The sequence below is a fragment of the Photinus pyralis genome, unplaced genomic scaffold (assembly GCF_008802855.1).
Source record: "Photinus pyralis isolate 1611_PpyrPB1 unplaced genomic scaffold, Ppyr1.3 Ppyr1.4_LG10, whole genome shotgun sequence".
NCBI lineage: Eukaryota > Metazoa > Arthropoda > Insecta > Coleoptera > Lampyridae > Photinus > Photinus pyralis.
Window position 1 is genome coordinate 9,015,460 of NW_022170250.1, and position 20,536 is coordinate 9,035,995.

At 37.6% G+C, this 20,536-nt stretch overlaps 1 protein-coding gene and 1 long non-coding RNA gene across 2 annotated transcripts; both read right to left on the minus strand.

Moving 5' to 3' along the window:
* Positions 1 to 5,261: 5,261 nt before the first annotated feature.
* Positions 5,262 to 6,716, minus strand: LOC116160880. Its single transcript, XR_004143342.1, has 2 exons — positions 5,546 to 6,716; positions 5,262 to 5,490 (listed from the first exon to the last, which is right to left on the minus strand). It is a non-coding gene; the product is annotated as an uncharacterized LOC116160880 (long non-coding RNA).
* Positions 6,717 to 12,015: 5,299 nt separating this feature from the next.
* Positions 12,016 to 12,649, minus strand: LOC116162187. Its single transcript, XM_031475734.1, has 3 exons — positions 12,490 to 12,649; positions 12,305 to 12,436; positions 12,016 to 12,252 (listed from the first exon to the last, which is right to left on the minus strand). Exons 1-3 carry the CDS (start codon positions 12,542 to 12,544, stop codon positions 12,110 to 12,112), a joined length of 330 nt encoding a protein of 109 aa, XP_031331594.1. The 5' UTR covers positions 12,545 to 12,649; the 3' UTR covers positions 12,016 to 12,109.
* Between the last annotated feature and the right edge of the window lie 7,887 nt (positions 12,650 to 20,536).

Genomic DNA, 20,536 nt, shown 5'->3' on the forward strand with positions numbered 1-20,536 from the left:
AGAGTTTACTAATTTTGAATTAATTTGATATATGAACCAAATACCTTCGCAAAATGAAATCTTAAAATCGAAACATGCAACTCAAGATTATTGTGTCACCTCGTGCCTAAAAACTGTACGAAAAGGGTGACTAGGAATTTCATTCTTTCTCTCTATTCAAGTTAAATCCGGGTCCTTATTAGAGGCATTTAATTGGTCCAAAAATTCATTCAATATACCTATCCACGTATTCACAAAATTCTTAATCGAAAAGTGGATTTCCATTTTTCGCATATTCAGACCAGATAATTTTGTCTTGTGTCTTGTACTTGCATGAGTGTTTAATGGTATTTGTCTCAGCAATCATGACAAATGTAACGATTGAACTTGCGGCTATACCTAGGTTTCGGGCATGCCTCTCTGATCTGTAAAATTCCTACCCAAGGAGGTGCTTTTTTGATCCCCAAACGACGCCCCTAGGGATGTTTGTAGAGCACATTAGAAATGCTGTAGAAAGTTCAAATTCATTATTAGCCCATTACGTAAAGACGTGGTTTGGGGTAAGTGTAACATCTAAAACGATGTTTTAAATTTCGGGGGCTATTTATCAAACCAAGCTCATTAAATTTTATATGAAAATTAACTAAAAGTACTGTACTTGAAGCGTGTTAGTTAAGGAATTTCGGAAATGAAATTATTATGGTGGTAACGCAACCACAAACGATGTCATTTGGATTGATGTGTTTTCTAAAGACCTTGCAATTTAGAAATAACTTGAAATAATGGAGAAGGTCCAAATTCATTAGTAACTAACAAAAGACGTTGTTTTGGCAAGCATTACACCCAAAACAATGTTCTGAGGGGCTTTACAAGTTTGGGGTTGCTATTGTTTTCATGACCCAGCACCTTACAATTTATATGAAAATGAAATACACTTTCGTTTGCCAGTTATTAAATAAGGGGTAAGACGGACTGACCTTTATCGCTTAAACGTCACAAATGCCGCTGCTTAGTGACATGAGGGCGTCAGTTGCAGTGAAAGGGGGTGTTGGGAGAGCAACTCAAGCAATTTGGATGAGTCTTGTTCATTTCGGCTCATTCAATAATTTCCAACAAATTTTAAAAATGGGTCCAATTTTAAATTTTTGGTACTTTTTGAATTTGGATGTCCTACAATCTTTAGGAAGGGGTTAGTGGATTTTACCGTTCCTTTAGGAGCCACAACGCGTTAAAAAAAGGTTAACCAGTTTTTTTTAGAAAAGTTGGAAAAATGAGTTTATTGACGCAGAATTTTGTTTTCTTTTTTTTACTAAAGACGGCTTATTCATTAAATAAAGACCGTTTTCGAGTTTTAAGCGAAAAACTGAAAAAAGTTGAAACATTTTGAGGTTTTTTGTCTGCCAAAAGTTGTGCCGGGAAAAAATGGGTGTGCAATCTTCAAATTCACACTGCTAGAAGTTAAACTCAGTTTTCTCGCTATGCCTGCTCAGAAAACGGTATAATTTAGCCAGTACCATTCTTAAAATAGATTTGTTGAATACTTGGTTTTGACTTGTCTTAGTTCCAACCCTTTTTTGTGTGAATGCGATTTGCCAAATAAGAAGAATGGGACGAACTCACGAACATCATCCAACAATCTCATAAATATTTTCTATCTATGTCGGTCACTCTGTGATATATTTAGTTTCATCTCCTAGCCAAGTCTATTGCAATTTTGCGCTCGGCTGCGGCTTTACGCATGCATAATTGATAACAATTTTTCACTTGAAACCGAAAAAACGATTATGAATTAAAAAAAAAGATTCAACACAATAATAATTTTTGGAACTAGAATCGAAACATATGTCCGGACCGGAACCGAAAACAAAATCGAAACCACCATCGCAATTATTTTTAGAACCGAAACCTGGTCCAGAACTTTCAGAACTGTCATAATCGTTATTGGAGTCTTTTCCCGCAAATCCTATGACTGCTAACATAACAGTAAAATTAGACATTTTTAAAGAAGAAAGTAGTACCGGGGAGTGTAAGGGGTATGGAATACCTTTCAGCCAAGCAGGAGTCAATAACTCTTCATGTATTACTCCCAGTGCTCTGTTGTGGTGCTTTTTGGGAAAAAGTAATCAAATATTTGTATGCTGGGGGGTATTTCATAACCCCTAGATCCCCCGGTACTATGTTTTTCGACAAAAGCGCTTAACCTTCAAGACTTTTATAATTGTTTTTGGAGTCTTTTCTCGCAAACTACTAATATTGAACATTTTAGGGACTAGCACTTCTTGGTGCCTATTGGGAAAAAGTAATCAAATCTTTGTGTGCTAGAGGGTGTTGTCACGGGGGGTATGTCATTTTATAGTCTGTAAGTCAAAACCTAATACAACATATATTTTAGTTGATTTCTCTTATTGTTTTTCAAAAGGATTCCTCCTTGCTCCTATAAGAATACGGATTTTTGGCTTACAATTTCCGTAGTAATTGCCGAATCGCAGATATCGCAATATCTTTTCAGGGCAAAATCTACTGGAAAATGCCCTTTTCGACACTGTCAAAGTATATTATAAAATTTGATTTATAACGGTCTTTTGTTGTTTTTCGAAACAAGTCCTCCATGCAACAGGACCGGGTTTTTGGGTTATAATATTTACCGAACTCCAATGGATTCTAAAGACCAGAATCAAACAGATAATGCTTTTTCAGATCCCACATGCCAAAATCTATTACGAGGTTTGATTTTTCAATTAATTTATAACAATCTTCTGGTTGTTTTTCGCAACTCGCAACGAGCCCCTTTTCTTCTATAAAAATCAGGTTTTTGGCTTATAATTCTCGTAGTAATTGCCGAATCGTAGATATTGTAATATCTTAGAATTCTGTAGGTTACAACTTATCATAAAAAGTCTGTTTTATGTTTTACAGGTCAAAATGTTCGTTCTAAGTCGATCTACTACAATTCTTTTATAGTTCTGCTTCCCTTCGGTCGCTGATTTAAAATGGGCATCATCCTTTAAAGTACCTATAAAACACCTAGTTATCTTAATAGCTATTTTTATAATTGTCTAATCTTAGTGTAATGACATACTAGGCGACATGCCGCTCGCGACAGCGACATCGAGCGTCAATGTCGCAAAAACGAGCGGATGACATACTTAAGCGATATGAGCTACTTTTAGCGGTTTTGAACGACAAAAAAGACGACAAATCACGATTCTCATGAAAAAGGTGTTTTACCCTGCAACCCTGCTCCTTCAGTTGGCACACCCAGTATGGAGAACGTACACTTCCTTAATGTGGTTGCTGTTTGTGCAGCCGAAGCAGAAGGTCTACTGCAGAACACGCGAGTGAGGAAATACTCTGTTCACCCATACCACCGCTTAACAAGGCTAAATAATTTATCAACAACGGACATTTTTGTTGTTTAAACTTAAACTTTCGCGCCGCAAATGCGGCAAATCGCGGTCCAGTATGTCATCACAAACCTGTTTCTATGTGCCCCCCCAATTAAGTCGCGCCGCATTTCCGACGACAAGGCACGACACATCTGTCGCGACGACTGCAAGTCGCTATACTATGCCTTTAGCCATTAAACAATGCAGGTCGCTGCAAAATATTTGTCGCTCCATTTTGCGGCATGTCGCTGTCGCGAGCGGCATGCCGCCTAGTATGTCATTACACTTAGATTGTACTGTCTTTAAATTTTCCGCATTAGAGCCTATTAGAAAATGTCATTTTTCTACAACTGTCAAAAAAAACTGTCATTTTCTGACGGATTTCGAAACGCGAAGTACTAGATTTTTAATCGGTTAATTAATAAGTAAGGTTGCTCTTGACAACGTGCGCGAAATCGTCAACAGTGAAAAAAATATTTCGCGCACGTGACAAAGTTGAACTTGAACAGCAAATTTAATTAACAATCGGTTCAGTTGTAGAAAAAATATTGTATATAACGATAGCGCGAAGTTATTTCGCGCATTTGACTGATATTTTGACTCGGATTCGCCTCGTCAAAATATGAAAAAAAAGTATTTCGCGCACGTGACAAAGTTGAACTTATACAGCAAATTTAATTAACAATCGGTTCAGTTGTAGAAAAAAATTGTATATAACGCTAGCGCGAAGTTATTTCGCGCATTTGACTGATATTTTGACTCGGATTCGCCTCGTCAAAATACCTTCAGTCTCAATGCGCGAAATCGAACTTCGCGCTCTTGTTATATAAATAACTATTTTCTACAACTGTCAGAAAAACCTGTCATTTTTTGACGAATTTCGAAACGCAAAGTACTAGATTTTTAATCGGTTAATTAATAAGTAAGGTTGCTCTTGACAACGTGCGCGAAATCGTCAACAGTGAAAAAAAGTATTTCGCGCACGTGACAAAGTTGAACTTAAACAGCAAATTTAATTAACAATCGGTTCAGTTGTAGAAAAAATATTGTATATAAAGCTAGCGCGAATTTATTTCGCGCATTTGACTGATATTTTGACTCGGATTCGCCTCGTCAAAATACTTTCAGTCTCAATGCGCGAAATTGAAACAACTGTCAAAAAAATCTGTCATTTTCTGACGAATTTCGAAACGCGAAGTACTAGATTTTTAAACGGTGAATTAATAAGGAAGGTTGCTCTTGACAACGTGCGCGAAATCGTCAACAGTGAAAAAAAGTATTTCGCGCACGTGACAAAGTTGAACTTAAACAGCAAATTTAATTAACAATCGGTTCGGTTCTAGAAAAAATATTGTATATAACGCTAGCGCGAAGTTATTTCGCGCATTTGACTGATATTTTGACTCGGATTCGCCTCGTCAAAATATGAAAAAAAGTATTTCGCGCACGTGACAAAGTTGAACTTAAACATCAAATTTAATTAACAATCGGTTCGGTTCTAGAAAAAATATTGTATATAACGCTAGCGCGAAGTTATTTCGCGCATTTGACTGATATTTCCTGATATATTTTCAAAAAACTCACTTTTCACAAGAAAAAACGTGGAAAGTAAATATCGCATTTTCATTTCTGGCAAGTGCAAATGATTGGTCCGTCACCCATATGCCAACAACAAAAAAACCTTTTTGAGATAGCACAAAATTTCCGATTTTGAAAAAACCTTCTATCGAGAAAAAAACGCGCAAAGCCAATATTGCATATTTACCGGCGTAATTTAAGGGTAGATTTAAATCAATTACATTTGATATTGCGGGGGTCTAAACACCCCTAATTTTGATTCGTTTCCACTACGTTCGCTGAAAAAACTTTGGAAATCATTTCTAAAAAAATAAAGACTATGTCCATACATTTTATTGGCATAATTGAATGTGTACATTTTATGGTAGGTGGCCAATGAGGTGTCCAAACATCACTAAACACGACTTATCCATTCACAACTTCACATGCATATTTTTGCACCGTTTTTGCTAACGTCACGTGAAATATGCAAAATTTACTGCTGGCTGTAACTGCTATCTTCACACGGGTTAGGTACGGCCCCGGGGAGGATTAATCTGGTATTGGGCTGCAAAAAACCAAGTACAATTCCTGAATTCAGTGGTTTTAATGTTGCTGCATACTTTCGCATATTTATAGATATGCCATTGCTAACTTCACGTGAGTCGACATTCTTCACATGTTCGTAATCTCCGCCTTGCCTTATTGTCCATGTTTAGGTATCCAAAATTTAGTGCCCAAAACGGAACGAAGATGCGCATACAACCTGAAATTCCGTTTTTTCGCGCCGAGATAATTTGCGTCGCCCCGTTAGAAGCTTGCGTAACCCCCCGAAAAAGGCCGCAATATATTTTCCATACGTTCAAAACATGCGATAGCATTGAAAATACAAGCGACAATGTCAAAGTATGGGATAACCCCGTCTAATTAACACACAATGTAAGCAACGCGCTCTCAGCGAACTTGAAAAATTCAAATAATTAAGTACTCGGTTTCTATAAATAACGAAAACAACACGGCCGTCTTATCAATGCTGTATTAATTTGATAAGACAAAACCAATAGATAACGTATCGCGGAGGTAATTATGATAAATCTGTTTATTTGGTATAATTCCTAGTTACAGTTATTTTCAACGTTTAAGCAAATGAAATATTTCGCCTGTTTTTTTCTCTGTTAAATTAGAGCAGGTAAGATAATTCTACAAGTCAACAACAAGTACGAATAGGTATATTTACTGTTAGGTATTACATGCCCATGTAAAACGAGTGTAAGTATTTACACTAATTGCAATCGATTTTAATTTCTCTAAAAGGGGCGAGTTATAAAAAATTCATCGTATTTTTGTCCTCTACGCCTTTAAAGCGAAACGGCGGCGGGGTGATAACGAAAGGCAATCGGGCGGACTTTTTGAATTTTTGCCGCCATTGGCGGAGGCTGTCGTAATTGCCGAAAAAAAAAGCGGCGATGATCAGCGCTAACCTCGCATTTAAATACGTCACTCTGCCAGGTAAGCACGGATGCAGGTAACTAAAGACATCAATAATCGATAATAAAGCGACCAAAATGGGTCCTCCTAGCAAATTCCGTCGCGGACGGAAAAGACAAGTGGAAAGCGAAGGGTGCGACTTAAACTATGGACTAACTTAGAATACGTGTATAAGGAATAAGTGGCGTATTTACCTGAAAAGTGTTAACACCGATAACATAATAACAGCCATCTTACTTTAAATGTCAAATATCATACTGCATGTTTATACGAATTGAAACACGAGCGTACGCGTGCGCTCGCGATGAGCACGTGCGTATTAATTTGTGATTTCCACCACGACGCTACGATAGGCGAAGGGCAGAACGGGCGAACTGTTTTGCCATTCCACCACTTGAGCCTAGGAAATGAATTCTATCTACCTACAATTAGGCAACCAATCATACATCCACAAATATAAGCATAACGTAAAAGGTATATTTCCCTCCGAATAAATTGAAACCTGCAGGGGTCTATACTATGTATTCAGTTTGTGGACAAAAGGTTTACGGTAAGAAAATTACAAAAAAGAGTATAAATTAATGAACATGAAGCAGTAAAAATTGGTACCTCAAGGCAAAAGTAAAAAAAAGCAGAGAAATTGAAACTAAAGAAAATGAAAAATTAATAACAGAGAAATCAAGAGATAAATAATAAAGGAGAAATGGTACGAATTGTAGAACGCAAAGAAGGTGAACAATTAGAGGATGATGTATGAGAATTGCAAAAAGCACAAAAATATGTGAGAAGAGATTGGAAGACGGTGTGTAGTGAAGCTGAGGAAAAAACAAAACAAGATAAAAGAAGGATGATTTTTTTACATCATCTCTGTGTTCCTCCCCCCTCTCCCTCTCGCCTTCCGCCCCCTCCTCCCCTTCCTTCCTTGAAAGTCAATTCAATCACCTATCCATTTTTTCACTTCCTTTTTCATGTTCCATCTCCACTTTCTCCTGCGCTTTTCTCTTTCGGCACCTTCGCTAATTTTACAATTTGTTCTATCAGGTTTTCTTTTTCCCATTGCTATAACCTTCTTCCCATTTTCTCAATCGCTTTCTCATTTCTTTTATCTCTCCTCATTCTCTCCTATCGCATTTTTCCTTCTTCACGCTTTTCCATTATTTTCTCTCTCTCTCTCACTTTCACAAGCTTCATCGCTTTCATATACTTCCTCGGTCACTTCGCACCAGTCTCTCGGAGCTAAACAGGTGTTTAAGAGCCATAACCATTATAGTATATTAAAGTACAAGTGTCATTTGACGAAGATTATCGCACGAGGTAGTTTGCCGCATAAGCCGCGTAGCGGCGAATGCGGCAAAAGCCGAGTGCGACAAGTAGACAAATGACACGTGTGCTTTATACTATTTTTTCTATTTCGACTTTTATTTTAAATAACAAATTATACAAATTATAAATATTGCCTTTAGGCGTTGTTAGGTAATTTTAAACTATCATTCAGTGTATGTTGGTAATAGACACAATTCATTTATTTTCACGTTGGTTAACCTGATTCCTGTATTTTCAAACTTTTAATTATTTGGTCATAATTCCATTTTGCGGCAGTTATGATGAATACGGATGACAAACACGTCTCTTGTACCCCACCAGAGACCCAAGAGATTGCCAATGAAGCGACGTTAAATTTACTGCCTGTAAAATCGAAAGTAAAGTACGAGTACAAAATTTTTGAAAACTGGCTGGCCGAGAAGGGAGTTCAAAAAGTAAGCAAGAATGTACTGCTGGCATATTTTACTACGCTAAGTAAAAATAAAAAAAGTTCTACCCTTTGGAGTATATATTCAAAATTAATCGGAATTAATACAATCGGTCAAGTTCCTCGTACGTTATTTACACTTTACAGGTTATGTTTAGTTTTGATTTAACGGATACCGTTGACAGCAAAAAAGCGAGGGGTACCAATCCAACAAAATAAAAAAAATAATGCGTTTCTATTTCTTTCAGCATCATTTCTGTCTAGAAACGCACGCAAACTGGGCCAATCAATTACGGTTTTGGTATTGTTTCCACATCGAAATAGAAAAAGATTATTTTTCTATTTCGATTTTTAAATGTTCTTATTAACGCACTGTTTTCCGCTCAAAACAGTGCGTTAATGAGACCTATTAACGCACCGTTTTTAAGTTGGTATTAAAGTGGAAAACCTAAATTCACTACCCTATTTGACATTCGATTGTATTTATTTACAAATTAGGGTTATGTTTTGATATACAGAAAGACAAGATTCCCTTTCTATTTGATTAAAAGCGAGACATGTAAGGCTGATAGTGTTAATCAAATTACAAGAACAATATGAAAAAACCACTTAATTACTTTCTCCTTCCAAAACTCAAAAGGGAATTAAATATTACGGTATGTAGCGTAAGAACCGAGATATCAAAAATGTGGGGCTTTGAGGTAAATTTGTACATTAATGATTAATGCCTCTTTTTGTAGCACGTTCAACATCTACGTACAATCTGTGACCAATGATTACTAGTACGAATAGTGTACCTATCTACCAAAAACGACCTACAGGTTATAAAGGAGATTTCGAATGGGGAATGGATGACAACGAGGATACCTTCGGAACACATTAAACAATATTTTAAAGGAGCAGCTTATTGCTTTTAGCACTTGTTCTGCGTTATTCATATCGTGAGCCTGATTTGTGTAGTATCGTTATGCTCCTAAGAGGAAGTGACGATCCGAAGCCGAACCCGTCGTAATGAGTGACACTATCAGTTATCACGTAACAACAACCCACTAAGGACCGATCCGTTAGTGACCGTTAATGGCAAATCGCAAAAAGAAACCTTTGTTTTTCTTTTTATGTCAGTCACCAATATAAGTAGAAGCAGTGTCGTATGGGCGAAATCTGTTAGCTGTTAGCTTTGTCGTTAATCGACAGTGACACGACTGAATTTCACATAACTTATATAAAAGGACGAAGGACTGCATTTTGCCTTTATGAATTGTTCCACAGTTAATGTACTAATTTCTGAAGTTTATTAATTAAAACAAAATTGATGAGAGTGTATTTAAATAAGTGAAATATTTGGGACGTGGTACTGCCAACTTAATACAACCTGCACTAATACAACTTCTATATCAAAATTCCCTAGTTACAAAAAGTTACTATAACATCATTTTGATAAAAATTTCTCGAAAATTTCTTCTCAATAGAAAAAATAGTATAAGAAACTTGTTTCATAAGACGCCCCATCGCCGCGAGCGGCTCGTTTTCTAAACTTGAACTCGTGCGTTAAACGCGCCACTTATGAAACTTGTTTCTTAATATACTATTTAAGAGGCTTTCAAAACCCTGCTTTAAAAGTATGTGAAGTAGTACCTGCAGAATTCTTCGAAAGATAAAGACCCTTTGCGACCTTAAGTACATTTACATCTCTTTTAAGCAATCTAAAAGCTTGCAGGGGTCAGTAAGAGGCATCAAAAGGCCTTGAAGAATCTTTGATAGTGTTTCAGATCCGTCTACAGTTCCTATTTAACTAAAAGTCTAAAAGGCGTGTTTGGAAGTCCCTTTAAGAGTTCGGATTCCTTACTAGAGAGCCCTCGGCAAAAGGGAACTCGATAACTTCTTTTCCTCTCACTCGCGGTACTTCGGTACAATGGAAGTACTGTACATTGGGGGTATTCCATACCCCCCAGACCCCTCGATAACACTTTCCTCCAGAGAAGACTGTCTAGCCCTTAGGATGGTTTTTGTTGGAAAATTATCGGATCCTTTTCTGCACGGAAGTATTGCATAGAACATAGTCCCGGGGGGCCTGAGGGGTATGGAATACTCTCCAGCAAAAGAGCTCTTGTCAAAGGCTGACTCAATAACTCCTTTCCATCTAATCTTCGGTACTCTCCTGGGTTCCGGGAATGACAATAGAACCACTATACCCCGCACCCCCCGCTTATTACCTCCCCCCCCACAAAACATTTCCATACCCATTTACTCATTTGTTCATTTGTTCATTTGTTTATTTGTTCATTTGTTCATTTGTTCATTTCTTCATTTCTTCATTTGTTCATTTGTTCATTTATTCATTTATTCATTTATTCATTTATTCATTTATTCATTTATTCATTTATTCATTTATTCATTTATTCATTTATTCATTTCTCCTCTCTTGTTCTAGACCCTCAACAGGCTTTCGCCCAATTAAAGAGTGACCCGCATAATGCTTTCATCCGCAAAGCCAGGAATCGTTCCCCAGAAGGCACTCTTATTCTTAAAACTCCATCATAGGCTATCTTCCAGAGCAGCCCCCCTCCCAAGAAAAAGTGTTTTCCCGAGAAATTTTGGAGTAGTCGATTTTTGGTAAACAGGAAGGTTATACACTGCCTTTTTTTGAGGCCCAAAAAAAATTGTCTGAGATCGACCAGGAAAAAACATTTTCCTTTTGATTGAGAGGTCTAATCGAAAAAGTACGAATCGTTTTGGATTCTACGCACCAAAATTAATAACAAAAAATGTTTTTCCGAGAAATTTTGGAGTAGTCGATTTTTGGTAAAAAAGGAATGTTGAGTGGGGTGTAGGTAGATGGAACTCACAAAGGGAAATAAATATATCCATTGGTGATGTCGAAGCTTTTAGAGCGAATATCTCTCAAAAGGGGTGTCAGTGGAGAGTATTCACAAAGGTAAACTGAATCGTCTAGATGAGACATAATATCTATTAATGAGGTCGAAACGAGTATCTCGTAGACGAATTGTCAGAAGAGGATACTCATAAAGGGAAGGTTAGGCGAACTACTTACTGATATGAAAACTTAAGGGAAATGCAGAATTTCTCTAAGAAATTTCGGGCTCGATTAGTCACAAAACCGGTCAGATGAAACAAATTTATTCGACATAAATCAATCAAACAAGCTGAAAGGAAATATAGGCGGTCAGTGCCAGAGAAACAACTACCACGCAACAAGCGATCGATAGAATAATCCAAAATCTCCGGTCGTATTGCAAGAGTGCAAGTGTCGGTTGTTGAAGGATTTGCCAATCTCTGATTGCAGAGGAGGATCTTGGGTGCATCTAATCGATCTGAAACTAAACTGGGAGGTAGGTGGTTTCTTAATCCTTGAACCGCTCGGTAAAGGAATGCTCTGGTGGTGTCGCTATGTGGTTTTGCGATCATAACTTCTGAAGAGGATTTCCAGTGTGTTGGTAGGTACGGGAGTTAGATACAGCGGTTGTAAATGCTGGATAACAATGTGATTGTGGAGGGAGGGAGTGGAGTTTGTTGTATTCTGTCCGCTAGTAGGAATTGGCGGAATACTCATCTCTTCGCCCTAAAGGGATTAAGTAGGTATCCTATCAGGGACTCAGGGAGCTTCTGGCGATAAAGATGGTGGGGTTTCTTAGGGCCGGCGATAGAGGGGTTTGGTGATATGATCAACAATAGAAATACCGTGGTGTGATATGAAGGTTGGGGTACTGTTATTAGGTGGTTGGCGAGATTAATGCCGTTAGGGTCGAACGGGGAATTGCCGAGCGTAGAAAAATGTATGATTCCTGTGGGTTGCCTAAATTAATCAGGAACTGGTGGTAATCTTTGATCCCCATGGCCATTTCATACAAAATTTTATTTAAACTTATTACATTTCCTTAAATGTGCACATAGTTCAATTAATCCTATCAATTTGACAACAGTCCTTTTTTTAAAAAATAGATTTGTTACAATTATCATACCTACAATCGCTACACGTGAGAAGGTTTCGGCCGTTATCTTTCATTCTCACGCAAGGTGACACATTATCTTCCCTAACGGAGCACTCTCTTACATATCTTGTCACATCGTTCACTACGAAAGAAGTAGATCAATAGCAATTGTCATTATTCCATCTTTCATTTACCAATTTCCGCATATTCAAGGCACACTGACGATACAGTCGAAGGTGGAATTTCGCATGCTTCATCCCCAACTCCCAACCAACCCTTGCAGTTAGTGTCACCCTTTGAGCTGTCGCATTTGTAACAGTTCAGTTCTGAAATTTTAGAGCGTATTGAGTCATTGTACCAAGGTTGGTGCAGCACTCACCTGCCACAACAGCATGAACCAAAAAGAGAGTAGCCAATAGTGTTTTGAAATACATGGTGAAAATACAACTTGGTACCTACTCATTTAACATGCATATTTAGGCCACCACCCCCACCCACAAAGTAGAAGGAGAGTGTCGTTTTCGAAGGTGTAACGTTATGACGCTATTGATAGATGTCACTACCACAAAGCTTTGTAGTTTGTTATCAACAACGGACAGGCTTTCGCAATCGCACGCTTTGTGTTACGAAATTGAAATTATAATCTGAACATTTCGAAAATTCTTGTTATTGAAGATAACGACGATTAATTAGTACCGAAAAGCCATGTCCATGAACCTAGCAGAGCAAGGTCAGCAGAACACAATCAAACATATTGCTAATTAGGTGCTAATTAAGTGCTATATTCCCGAATTAAATGCTGCTTTTTTTAAAAATTATTACATGTTCTGCCAGGTTCATATTAACTCAGCAGAGCACTACCTTAAAAACCCAAAAAAAGAAAAGTGAACTAACTATAATTAGGTACCACTTAGGTGCTAATTAAGTGTCCTATTCCCGAATTAAATGCTACTTTTTTTTAATTATTCATAATTTAAAAAAAAAGGAGCATTTAATTCCGGGATAGGGCACGTAATTAGCAGCTAATTATAGTTAGTTCATTTTTCATTTTCTTGGTTTTTTGAGGTAGTGCTCTGATGAGTTCATATGAACCTGACAAAATATGTAATAATTTAATAAAAAAAAGCAGCATTTAATTCGGGAATATAGTACTTAATTAGTACCTAATTAGCAATATGTTTGATTGTGTTCTGCTGAGCTTGCTCTGCTAGGTTCATGGACATCCGAAAGTCATCATTTTCTTTTGAGTAGTTTTGGATTTTGGGCCCTTAAAGCAAAAGGGACAATTTGCAAAATAAAACAACTTATCAGCTTCAGCCATCACCCTACACCATCAATAAACTCATCATCTCTAACTAGCATTCATCACTAATTTCTTCATCGAGTACTTTTTTGCATCATTAATTAAATGTAAGATAATTAGTTTATTGAAAATAAAGCAAGGTCCTAACTGACAAGACGTGAGCATTAATTATCTTTCTATTGTTTTTGATTGAGTTCCATTTTGTTTAAATTATAATGATTTTTGCGCTACTAGCTTGTGGTCATTTAGAATCCCACACGGCATTTACTTTTCTATACAAATACCGCTATTCTTCCTTCCTTAATTATCAGTCCTGCTCGTCGAAACCCATACATCATTTTAAAGACTCTGAGAAGTTTCCGATTCAAATTAGTGATAACTTTTTTTCTGGGCAATTGATTTCTATAGCGTGCTGCCGAATAATTACTTTCGGAACTCTTGGCGACAGTCTGTCCGCGATAATTTTTGGAATTGTCTCAAACTTCATAATCATTGTCATTAGCTCTTAAAAAAATGTTCACTTAACCACTAGGCGCCATTTTGAAGGGCGTTAAATAATTCAAAAAGATTGGTAGAGATTAATCCGGAGAGAGTTTTTGAAGGGATTCGGCCTACGGTTGAGAAAGAGTTAACCACACCGGCCGCCGGTTTTTGGTTATTTCAAGTTAGAACTCCGAGCAAAACATAACAAAACCTGGTCCGGTACCAAGTGCTATTTCGGACACTCTTTTTATACGAGAATTTTCAAGACTGAAAAATGATACTGTAAATTTCATATCCCCGCCAGAAGTTCAAAGGCGGCTAAATTACGTCCGGGGTCCAGAACGCACTCACTCCCAGAGAGTCCATAGAAGTCGCCAAGATCCAATTTCCCGTTTCCATTGGTCAGTTTCAGAAATATTGTCTCGCAAGGAGGTCCGTGCTAAATCCGCTTTTTTATGAAATTCATCGTCTGCCAAAGGACATTTTGATATGAGGTACAGTGATTTGAATTTATGTAAAAATAAGGGTCGCTCAATTTTTAAAACGAATTTGTGTAAACTGAATTTGATTTATGACAAAACTTGGGATTTGTTTTTCTTAAAGACACCAATCTCTGGGTCAATTGAAGCTGTTTGTATTAGATAGATTTTGTCATTTATGACCTCATTGCTAAAAAAAGTTTTTCATTTAAAGTTGGCTTGATTGAAGTTCAAAAAAGAAAATATCCGTATAAATAGGCTCGATTTGATTTGACTGTTGTCGTTTTTGACGCTGAAGAAAGGGTAGTTCAAAGGGACGTGGCCACGAATTCGATTTATTTTGGCCGAAATTCCTACCAGCACCTTCATTTACAGAATACCACCATAAAGGTTTATGGGGAAAAGCCCTTCTTTGCTGGGCGGTTTTGAACACATAACTTCCTGGACATGGCCATTTACTTTTACGTTGCAGGGAGTATTCCATCCTCCCCAGACCCCCCGGTGCTACGTTCTCTACCGTATGCGGAGAAACGGATGTTATATATTCCTTTCCCAACAACTGTCAAAAGAGTTTAGACAAAACTCTTTATGAAAATCAACGCCACCGGGGGGTCTGGGGGCCATACCCCCCAGTAAATGCAAGTTCTATTGCTATTTCCATAACTCCACCACAAGATTTAAAAGAAAAGGTTATCAAGTCATTCTTTGCTGGGTGGTTTTGAACCCCCGCCACTTTTAACATAATTTTCCGGAACTGGCCACTTACTTTTGCGTTGCTGAGGTGTATTATACCCCCAGACCCCCCGGTGCTACGTTCTCTGCAGTGCGGAGGGAAGAATGTTATAGTCCTTCCCCAACAACAAGAGAGCCTTGAAGACAAAACTGTTTGTGAAAAAAAATGCTACCGGGGGGCCCGGGGGGTATGGAATATCCTCCAGTAAACGGCAGTTCTTCTGCTATTTCCATAATTCCACAACAATAGCTACTAACGTTTAGAAAAGGCCATTAAACTCTTTTTAGCGCATTTCCACAAAAAAAAATGCGCTATTGTGGCCACTTTGTCCGTCTGTCCGTCCGCTCGTTCTTCGAGACGCTACTAGTTCTTTATCTTAAGAGCTATTGTTCTACTTTTTTCGCTATTTGGTTTGTTATGGTGTCGAGGCTTGCACCAAGGAAGGAATTTTTTCTGCGTTTATTGCTAAAAAAGTTATTGTAAAAAAACCAAAAAACCGTTTTTTACATGTTCCATAATTTTACACTTTTGCCGTATATTAACGATCCTAGAGATCGTTAATAATTTTGTATTGCTGTCTGTCGTCTGTCTGTTGGTCTGCCCGTCTGTTCCATTGTCTGTCTGTCCATGTATCTGTCCGTGTGAACGATAACTTTGTTTAGAAATGTCCGATCGCTTTGACATTTACGTTAGTTATGAACTGAATTGCATGAAATTCAATATGAGCATAGCTTTAGCCATATGTTGAGTTGAATCGATTCCAAATTCACAGGTGCCCTTTTCGCATCTCGACCATTTATAAACCGAATGACAAACTTTTTTAATTATAAAAGTATTTAAATGAAATTTGATACATAGCCACTTGGAATAAAGGAAAATCAAACGCCAATTTCAAAATTTGGTTTTGCGCATGCGCAGTGCCAACTTTTTTTATTTATGGAAGAATTTAAGCGAAATTTGATACATACGCACATGGAATAAAGGAAAATCAAAAGCCAATTTCAAAATTTGGTTTGGCGCATGCGCAGTGCGAGCTTTTTTTAATCTATGGAAGCATTTAAACGAAATTTGATACACAGGCACTTGAAATAAAGGAAAATCAAACGCCAGTTTCAAAAATTTGGTTTGGCGCATGCGCAGTGCCAGCTTTTTTTAATCTATGGAAGCATTTAAACGAAATTTGATACATAGGGACTTAGAGTAAAGGAAAATCAAACGCCAGTTTCAAATTTGGTTTGGCGCATGCGCAGTGCCAGCTTTTTTTAATCTATGGAAGCATTTAAACGAAATTTGATACATAGGGACTTAGAGTAAAGGAAAATCAAACGCCAGTTTCAAATTTGGTTTGGCGCATGCGCAGTGCCAGCTTTTTTTAATCTATGGAAGCATTTAAACGAAATTTGATACATGGGCACTTGGAATAAAGGAAAACAAACGCCAGTTTCAAGAATTTGGTTTGGCGCATGCGCAGTGTCAGCTTTTTTAATCTATGGAAGCATTTAAACGAAATTTGATACACAGGCACTTGAAATAAAGGAAAATCAAACGCCAGTTTCAAAATTTGGTTTGGCGCATGCGCAGTGCGAGCTTTTTTTAATCTATGGAAGCATTTAAACGAAATTTGATACACAGGCACTTGAAATAAGGGAAAATCAAACGCCAGTTTCAAAAATTTGGTTTGGCGCATGCGCAGTGCCAGCTTTTGTTAATCTATGGAAGCATTTAAACGAAATTTGATACATAGGGACTTGGAATAAAGGAAAATCAAACGCCAGTTTCAAAATTTGGTTTGGCGCATGCGCAGTGCGAGCTTTTTTTAATCTATGGAAGCATTTAAACGAAATTTGATACACAGGCACTTGAAATAAAGGAAAATCAAACGCCAGATTCAAAAATTTGGTTTGGCGCATGCGCAGTTCCAGCTATTTTTAATCTATGGAAGCATTTAAACGAAATTTGATACACAGGCACTTGAAATAAAGGAAAATCAAACGCCAGTTTCAAAATTTGGTTTGGCGCATGCGCAGTGCGAGCTTTTTTTAATCTATGGAAGCATTTAAACGAAATTTGATACACAGGCACTTGAAATAAAGGAAAATCAAACGCCAGTTTCAAAAATTTGGTTTGGCGCATGCGCAGTGCGAGCTTTTTTTAATCTATGGAAGCATTTAAACGAAATTTGATACACAGGCACTTGAAATAAAGGAAAATCAAACGCCAGTTTCAAAAATTTGGTTTGGCGCATGCGCAGTGCGAGCTTTTTTTAATCTATGGAAGCATTTAAACGAAATTTGATACACAGGCACTTGAAATAAAGGAAAATCAAACGCCAGTTTCAAGAATTTGGTTTGGCGCATGCGCAGTGCCAGCTTTTTTTAATCTATATGGAAGCATTTAAACGAAATTTGATACATAGGCACTTGGAATAAAGGAAAATCAAACGCCAGTTTCAAGAATTTGGTTTGGCGCATGCGCAGTGCCAGCTTTTTTTAATCTATGGAAGCATTTAAACGAAATTTGATACATAGGGACTTGGAATAGAGGAAAATCAAACGCCAGTTTCAAAATTTGGTTTGCGCACGCGCAGTGCCAACTTTTTTTTTATCTATGGAAGCATTTAAACGAAATTTGATACATAGGCACTTGGAATAAAGGAAAATCAAACGCCAGTTTCAAGAATTTGGTTTGGCGCATGCGCAGTGCCAGCTTTTTTAATCTATGGAAGCATTTAAACGAAATTTGATACATGGGCACTTGGAATAAAGGAAAACAAACGCCAGTTTCAAGAATTTGGTTTGGCGCTTGCGCAGTGCCAGCTTTTTTAATCTATGGAAGCATTTAAACGAAATTTGATACATGGGCACTTGGAATAAAGGAAAATCAAACGCCAGTTTCAAGAATTTGGTTTGGCGCATGCGCAGTGCCAGCTTTTTTTAATCTATGGAAGCATTTAAACGAAATTTGATACATAGGGACTTGGAATAGAGGAAAATCAAACGCCAGTTTCAAAATTTGGTTTTGCGCACGCGCAGTGCCAACTTTTTTTTTATCTATGGAAGCATTTAAACGAAATTTGATACATAGGCACTTGGAATAAAGGAAAATCAAACGCCAGTTTCAAGAATTTGGTTTGGCGCATGCGCAGTGCCAGCTTTTTTTAATCTATGGAAGCATTTAAACGAAATTTGATACATGGGCACTTGGAATAAAGGAAAACAAACGCCAGTTTCAAGAATTTGGTTTGGCGCTTGCGCAGTGCCAGCTTTTTTAATCTATGGAAGCATTTAAACGAAATTTGATACACAGGCACTTGAAATAAAGGAAAATCAAACGCCAGTTTCAAAATTTGGTTTGGCGCATGCGCAGTGCGAGCTTTTTTTGATCTATGGAAGCATTTAAACGAAATTTGATACATAGGGACTTAGAGTAAAGGAAAATCAAACGCCAGTTTCAAATTTGGTTTGGCGCATGCGCAGTGCCAGCTTTTTTTAATCTATATGGAAGCATTTAAACGAAATTTGATACATGGGCACTTGGAATAAAGGAAAACAAACGCCAGTTTCAAGAATTTGGTTTGGCGCTTGCGCAGTGCCAGCTTTTTTTAATCTATGGAAGCATTTAAACGAAATTTGATACACAGGCACTTGAAATAAAGGAAAATCAAACGCCAGTTTCAAAATTTGGTTTGGCGCATGCGCAGTGCGAGCTTTTTTTAATCTATGGAAGCATTTAAACGAAATTTGATACATGGGCACTTGGAATAAAGGAAAACAAACGCCAGTTTCAAGAATTTGGTTTGGCGCTTGCGCAGTGCCAGCTTTTTTAATCTATGGAGGCATTTAAACGAAATTTGATACACAGGCACTTGAAATAAAGGAAAATCAAACGCCAGTTTCAAAATTTGGTTTGGCGCATGCGCAGTGCGAGCTTTTTTTGATCTATGGAAGCATTTAAACGAAATTTGATACATAGGGACTTAGAGTAAAGGAAAATCAAACGCCAGTTTCAAATTTGGTTTGGCGCATGCGCAGTGCCAGCTTTTTTTAATCTATGGAAGCATTTAAACGAAATTTGATACATGGGCACTTGGAATAAAGGAAAACAAACGCCAGTTTCAAGAATTTGGTTTGGCGCTTGCGCAGTGCCAGCTTTTTTTAATCTATGGAAGCATTTAAACGAAATTTGATACACAGGCACTTGAAATAAGGGAAAATCAAACGCCAGTTTCAAGAATTTGGTTTGGCGCATGCGCAGTGCCAGCTTTTTTTAATCTATGGAAGCATTTAAACGAAATTTGATACATGGGCACTTGGAATAAAGGAAAACAAACGCCAGTTTCAAGAATTTGGTTTGGCGCTTGCGCAGTGCCAGCTTTTTTAATCTATGGAAGCATTTAAACGAAATTTGATACACAGGCACTTGAAATAAAGGAAAATCAAACGCCAGTTTCAAAATTTGGTTTGGCGCATGCGCAGTGCGAGCTTTTTTTGATCTATGGAAGCATTTAAACGAAATTTGATACATAGGGACTTAGAGTAAAGGAAAATCAAACGCCAGTTTCAAATTTGGTTTGGCGCATGCGCAGTGCCAGCTTTGTTTAATCTATGGAAGCATTTAAACGAAATTTGATACATGGGCACTTGGAATAAAGGAAAACAAACGCCAGTTTCAAGAATTTGGTTTGGCGCTTGCGCAGTGCCAGCTTTTTTTAATCTATGGAAGCATTTAAACGAAATTTGATACATGGGCACTTGAAATAAAGGAAAACAAACGCCAGTTTCAAGAATTTGGTTTGGCGCATGCGCAGTGCCAGCTTTTTTTAATCTATGGAAGCATTTAAACGAAATTTGATACATGGGCACTTGGAATAAAGGAAAACAAACGCCAGTTTCAAGAATTTGGTTTGGCGCTTGCGCAGTGCCAGCTTTTTTTAATCTATGGAAGCATTTAAACGAAATTCTTCTTATAAACTGAAATTGAAGTAGTACGTCAAAAATGGATTGCACCTTTGCAACGCTATCTTTTATATTTGTGGCCGGATTTTTACTATTTTAATAGAAGTTGCATCTTACAAATGGGAAATGAATGCAAGTGGAACCCGCCAGACCAGATTAAATCCTTTTTTGCTGGGTGGCCTCTTTTCACATAATTTTCCGGAAATGACCATTTACTTTTGCGTTGCTTGGGAGTATTCCAAACGTCCCAGACCGCCTGGTGCTACGTTCTCTGCAGTGCGCAGAAAAGGGATAATCCTTCCAACTTTCAAGTGAGTCCTCAAGACAAAACTGTTTGTGGAAAAAAATGTTAGCGGGGAGTCTGCAATACTTTAGTACACGTCTATTCCGGAATACCGGCATAAGGTGGTACAAAAGTTGATCGGGAGAAGTTCTTATTTTGCCCTAAGAAAACGCCTCACGCCTCCAATATT